General features: G+C 39.9%; 2 protein-coding genes across 2 annotated transcripts; one reads left to right on the forward strand and one right to left on the reverse strand.

The window, feature by feature from the left end:
* Window positions 1-2,076: 2,076 nt before the first annotated feature.
* On the forward strand, window positions 2,077-3,291 carry LOC137631936 (uncharacterized). Its single transcript, XM_068363936.1, has one exon. The coding sequence runs from the start codon at window positions 2,077-2,079 to the stop codon at window positions 3,289-3,291; it is 1,215 nt and encodes a 404-aa protein (XP_068220037.1).
* Window positions 3,292-5,695: 2,404 nt separating this feature from the next.
* LOC137631937 (homeobox-like protein HDP1) lies at window positions 5,696-6,295 on the reverse strand. Its single transcript, XM_068363937.1, has one exon. The coding sequence runs from the start codon at window positions 6,293-6,295 to the stop codon at window positions 5,696-5,698; it is 600 nt and encodes a 199-aa protein (XP_068220038.1).
* Window positions 6,296-6,545: the final 250 nt, after the last annotated feature.

The raw sequence follows: 6,545 nt of genomic DNA on the forward strand, positions 1-6,545 counted from the left end.
GTGTTATCACGCGAACACTGACTTCCCCGGTAAGCCAGGCATAAGGGTGTGGATTCGTCTCCACAGACAACATGAAGGTACCGCAGCAGCGGACCTCAATGCCTGGACATGTCCGCATAGCAGGACAATAACCAAACACACACCGATACACACAAAAGAAAAAGGAATAGTAATAAAGTCAAGGCAGTTTGTTTAACGGACGTGAGAGACGGTACGTCAGCACTCAACCGAGCAAAAAGTAAAAGTGGTTACTCAACCGACAGGTGTGATTTAGCAGGGTAGCCAGTCTACCCCAACCCCCTCCAGCTAACTAGCGGATGGGGTAATTGTCCCTCACTAAAATTGTCTTGGCTGGTTTTTTGCATTGCCGAAAGTTATACCCTATAAATAACGAAAGTTTGTATCTGTGTCGGAACAAAAATATATATATATATATATATATATATATATATATATATATATATATATACATATATATATATATATATATATATATATATATATATGTACATAATATACACACATATATAATGAGGAAAATTTTTCTTATAGAGTTGGGGCAGCAACAGGAAAGAAAGTTTACTATAAATGACATGTCCCAACTAACTACAAACTTGACAGAGCGGTAAAAATGTATAATGATGGGACAGCATTAAATTGTAAAAACGAATGATTCTTAGCCTGGGATGACACGGGCTCTATCTATCGGGAAAGTTTGGAAACTAAGCAGGAGCTACCCGTGACTTGCGTTCGGACCGTGCTGAACTTATTAAATATTGCCGTAGTTAAGGTAAATTATAATACTTTTGAAAATTATAAAACAACTTCATATTATGGTATATCGGATCATAGTAAAGAACATCTTCCCCATAAGGAAAAACGATTTGGCTAGTAATAAGAAAGATATTGCCCTGTCCCTACAAACTACATTCACCCCATGCTCACTTCCATTGTAGATGTTAGGTATGCGTTATGGACCCCAACGTAACAAAGTGTAATGGCTGCCATTATGGCTATTTATATGCTATAGCCATGTTTCACGGTACTCCTGGTGTAGAGAATAACTTTTTAAAAGCTCATTGTTATCCCTCCTACGTTAAAGTGTCCCTAGTGTGATTCTGGTAAGGATTTTTTGGGGATTTACTTTTAGTTTGTGATCTGGAAAGGGGGGTCCGGCGCCTTGTTCCCCAGATCGGTCTGTGACCTGGAAAGGGAGTTATGGGGGGTGTCTGCCGTTTTTGGGGACAGGGATATCTTTCTTATTACTAGCCAAATCGTATTTCATTATGGGGATGATGTTCTTTACAATTTTCTAACATACCATAATATGTTGTTATTTTATCGTTTTGAATAATAGCACAATTTACCTTTACCACGGCAATATTTTCTAAGTTCAGCATGGTCCGAACGCAAGTCACGGGTAGCTCCTGCTTAGTTTCCAACTTTCCCGATAGATAGAGCCCATGTCATCCCAGTCTAAGAAACGTTCGGTTTTACAATCTAATACTGTCCCGTCAATCTACATATTTACCCCTTCGTTAAGTAGGCTATGTAGTTTTTAAGGACACGTCATGTATAGTGACATTTGATACTGCTAGGATATTTATCATGAAATGTTATGTTAGAAAAAGACCGTTACAATGCGTCGTACGCTGAAGCCACGGCCAACTTACTCGGTCGTAAAACTTCCCGCAATCATTGTTTCCTGCCTGATTACAATAACACCCGTTTGGCGGCGCTCGATTCGCATATCAGCTGGTCGCGCAAGCATGAACAGTTTTCGATGTTCGTACGTATGTTTTCGCTAATTCCAACAATTTTCATTTTAATCTCTTGTTAAGATTGTTATTTCGTTCGAAATCGTCCCAAAATTATGCCGAATACTATTTTGTTTTATATACAAACAAAGGTTAGGTTATCCAACATCTAGTTAAGATATTTCGTTAGATAAAGCCAGTGTCAAACAAAGCAACCGAACCAACCCTTTCGTGGGCCGCGTGATTTCAAATTTTTAATCCCCCCCCACATGACCCGAGATTGACCTGCAGTCGACCCTTTCCAACTCTAACCGCCGTGATGGATAGACGTGTTCCGCATAGTTTCTCTTTGAGTGATGTTTTCGAGTTTATCTCCCATATTGATCAGATTGATGCAATTAAGACTCTCAGGTATATACATCTACGTGATTTCACTCGTGTTACCCCCGAATTCTTTCACTATTTATTTCGAGAAGGCCTCTTAGGGGATTTTAGAGGTCCATGTAAAAAGTGTAAAAAAGGTGATGTGGCCCTCATGCGTAATGGCTGCAATGTGCGCAATGGGCAATCCAATTATTTCTGGAGGTGTAGGAACCGCAAGTGTCGCCGAAAGTTCACAATGCGGCATAAATCATTCTTTGAGCGCTCACACCTCGAAGAACGTGAGATCATTCTCCTCACGTGTTGTTGGGTTCATCGTTGGCCTCAATACTGTGTTGAATTGAAGAACGAACAGCTTGGTTCTCACACTCTCGTTGACTGGTACAACTTTTGCCGAAAAGTGTGTGAACAAGTGTTGATTTTGGACAATAAGAAAATTGGTGGACCAGGGCACATTGTGGAAGTGGACGAGAGCAAGTTCGGCAAGAGGAAGTATAACATCGGGCATAAAGTCGAAGGAACCTGGGTCTTTGGGGGCATTGACCGGGAAACACGCGAGACCTTTTTCAGAGTGGTTGAGAAACGTAACGCGGAAACGTTGATCTCGGCGCTCAAAGAGCACGTTCTTCCCGGGACCACTATCATTTTCGATTGCTGGAAAGGATATGGCAAAGTCAAAGACCATGATTTTAAACATTTTACTGTAAACCACAGTGTTAACTTCGTTGATCCTAATGACCCGACCGTACATACGAACACTATAGAATCGCAATGGCGGGTTCTCAAAAGGAGCTTGCTACCAAGATTCGGTACCCAGAAAACGTTGTACGAAAGCTATTTCGCGGAGTACTGTATCAGGAGGCGATATATAGAGAAGTCCGTATGTCCGTTCAGGGCATTTTTACAGCTCATCAAGCGCGTGTACCCGCTCAAAGCCAGTCCTCTCTTCTTGCCGATTCCTGAATCTCCTCCCTCTAACGCTACTAACGTTCGGCCAAGTAACGTTCGTCCATCCAGCAGCCGTTCTTCAGCTAACGACGCCCGACCTTCCACTAGTCGCAAAAGTTCAAGTCCTCCTCCTAATCCTCCACCCCAGAAGAGGTTGAAGGACCAAGAACCGGAGGATTTTGGTTTTAGCGACATCGAATATTAAGGTAAGCCTGAGTAACCTATAATATGATCATGTGGATAAGATATAAATTTGAGTGCTGCCCAAAGCTTTTTTTGTGTAGGAGAAAGACTTACGAAGGGGGTCCGGGGGCTTGCCCCCGGTTAGGGGTAGTGACCTGGGAACTACTAGGTTTGGTTAGGTTTGGTTTGTGGGGTTTGTATGTTAGCAACAGTGTTTGGGGGGTCGCAGGGGGGCGTCAGCCCCCCCGTTTAGTTCACGATGAAGGTAAGGACATGGCTTGTAGGTCAGGTTAGGAGGGGAATTTTGGGTTAGTCGTCCATTTTTCTCGCACATTTCCGACATCCATGACCAGAGTGGTCCTAGTATGTAGATTGTTGGGACAAGCATTTACAAAACTAGTGAATTTAATATTTCATTCCGTGATCATTCCCGCGAAAAAAAGCAGATTTCCCTACCTAGTTTCCAACTTTCCCGATAGATAGAGACCGTGTCATCCCAGTCTAAGAAACGTTCGGTTTTACAATTTAATACTGTCCCTGCAATCTACATATTTACACCTTCGTTAAGTTTGTACTTTTTAAGGACACGTCATGTAATCATTCCCGTAAAAAAGAGCCGATTTCGGACTTTCTTTTACTCGATTTCAAGAAACGTTCGGTTTTACAATTTAATACTGTCCCGTCAATCTACATTATTTACCAAATCATTCCCGTAAAAAAAAAAAGCCGATTTCGGACTTTTTTTACTCTATTTCCGGCCGGTCAAAGGGCTGTCCCCAAAAACGGCAGAGGCTCCTTGGTCTGTGACCTGAGAACTACTAGGTTAGGTCAGGTGGGTTTGTTAGGCACTGTGGCCTTTTACAAATCTCAAGTGTCAAATAATCATGTTCTGTCATGTTTTTGTAACACTAAAGTTCAAGGGCTCACGTATGTCTGTTGGGGAGGTGGGGTCCGTAACTGTAGAATGACTTACTTGCAGTGAAAATAAAGGTCAAATTCGTTGAAAGCACACTATTTACTGTACGGAGCGCTGGTTTTTTTTATTAGAAATGTCCCGTTGTGTTCTTTAATTTTACCGAAAATAATGGTTATGGTGGGCCAGTGATATAGAAACCTGGGAGCCTTTGTAAATCAGCGGTCAGTTCCTCACGCGTTGATTAAAAATGGACATCAACTAACCTAAACTTCCCCCCCCCCCCCCCCCTAACCTAACCTACAAGCTGTGTCCTTACCTACTTAACTAACGGTTCGCCTTACACTGCACTATTCTAAACTAGACAAGAATAATACATACAGGTGGCCGCTATCATACATACGCCCCAAAACCTGGCCATATCAGCCAATGAATTAATACTTTTTTTGTTTCCCATGATATTATATAAATGGTAGGTAAAATAACTTAAACAGAAAAGTTTGCACCAATAATAATGGCCATACAACAAACACGTTACCAGCTGAAAAATACATACTTCAAATATTTGGTGTTAAATTAAACTATCATACAATTACTGGTTGAGTTTTAGCGAAAATGACGTTGGATAAGTAGCCTCCTGAACTTTGTTTAAATGAACTACTGTATTTGTGGCATGAACTTTGTTTACAAGATCTACTGTATTTGTGGCATGAACTTTGGGTTTCATTGGATATTATTCCATGGTAATGTAACCTAGGAAAAAAACTACTGTTTTTTATAGAAAAAAATTACGCTCTCTTCAAAAATGACACTCGTTCCCGTCGCAAATTAATAGTTTCAGAAATAAATATACATCTATATCCTCCAATAATGGGGGACCCCCAGTGGGAACTCGGGGTTTTGGGTGGGGAAAACATACTGGGGAATCGATATATAAACGTAAAACAAGCCTTTTCTTCTCTATACATTACCTTCTTGAAATTATAATAACTGGAGGAAAATACAAAACAGTATATCTGAATAAACTTTGGAGGCGCCGTTGCAAAGATTGTGTCATGAAAAAATACAGTAGCCAGTGCTGCCAACGTCCGATGTAGATCAAATGTTATTTTGTGACCTGTCATACTACTAGGCTAGGTTAGGTGGGTTTGTTAGGTTCTGTGCCCTTTTTGTACATTTTATATAGAGTAAAACTTATATGGAGAAATTATTTAACATATGGAAATATCTATCATTACTATCTTTAGTAATGTCAACGTGCCGTTGGTAACTCTGTGTACCATACGTCAACGTTGGTAACACTGTGTATTATTGGTAACGGTATGTTTTCCCCACCCAAAACCCCGAGTTCCCACTGGGGGTCCCCCATTATCGTAGGATATAGATGTATATATATTTCTGAAACTATTCATTTGCGACAGAAAAGTGTGTCATTTTTGTAGAAATCGTAATTTTTTCTGTAAGAAACAGTAGTTTTTTCCTAGGTTACATTACCATGGAATAATATACAAAATTACCGAACTTTGTTTACAAGATCTACTGTATTTGTGGCATGAACTTTCTTTACAACATCTACTGTATTTGTGGCATGAACTTTGTTTACAAGATCTACTGTATTTGTGGCATGAACTTTCTTTACAACATCTACTGTATTTGTGGCATGAACTTTGTTTACAAGATCTACTGTATTTGTGGCATGAACTTTGTTTACAAGATCTACTGTATTTGTGGCATGAACTTTCTTTACAAGATCTACTGTATTTGTGGCATGAACTTTCTTAACAAGATCCACTGTATTTGTGGCATGAACTTTCTTTACAAGATCTACTGTATTTGTGGCATGAACTTTCTTTACAAGATCTACTGTATTTGTGGCATGAACTTTGTTTACAAGATCCACTGTATTTGTGGCATGAACTTTGTTTACAAGATCTACTGTATTTGTGGCATGAACTTTCTTTACAAGATCCACTGTATTTGTGGCATGAACTTTCTTTACAAGATCTACTGTATTTGTGGCATGAACTTTCTTTACAAGATCCACTGTATTTGTGGCATGAACTTTCTTTACAAGATCTACTGTATTTGTGGCATGAACTTGACAGCTGACCATTCAATATGACGAAACAGAACCAAAACAGACATCAACTGCTATTTCAATCAAGACATTTTTTATCTAAAAAGCAATGAGGCATATCAATCGCTTTGGCACTATCTGTATATAACAGCATTATAATTAAACACATAACTTGTCTAGCTGACACAAACCTCATGAGCTCGGCTCCACGTCAACACTAAATCTAAAGTCAGAGTGACTGACTCAGACACAACGTCAAGGAAACAAACCTAAACCTTAATTAAGT

The sequence above is a fragment of the Palaemon carinicauda genome, chromosome 40, assembly GCF_036898095.1.
Source record: "Palaemon carinicauda isolate YSFRI2023 chromosome 40, ASM3689809v2, whole genome shotgun sequence".
Taxonomy (NCBI): domain Eukaryota; kingdom Metazoa; phylum Arthropoda; class Malacostraca; order Decapoda; family Palaemonidae; genus Palaemon; species Palaemon carinicauda.

Excerpts from the sequence above, each read along its gene's own strand:
- LOC137631936 (XM_068363936.1), top strand. The coding sequence starts at position 2,077 with ATGGATAGACGTGTTCCGCATAGTTTCTCTTTGAGTGATGTTTTCGAG.
- LOC137631937 (XM_068363937.1), bottom strand. The coding sequence starts at position 6,295 with ATGGTCAGCTGTCAAGTTCATGCCACAAATACAGTAGATCTTGTAAAG.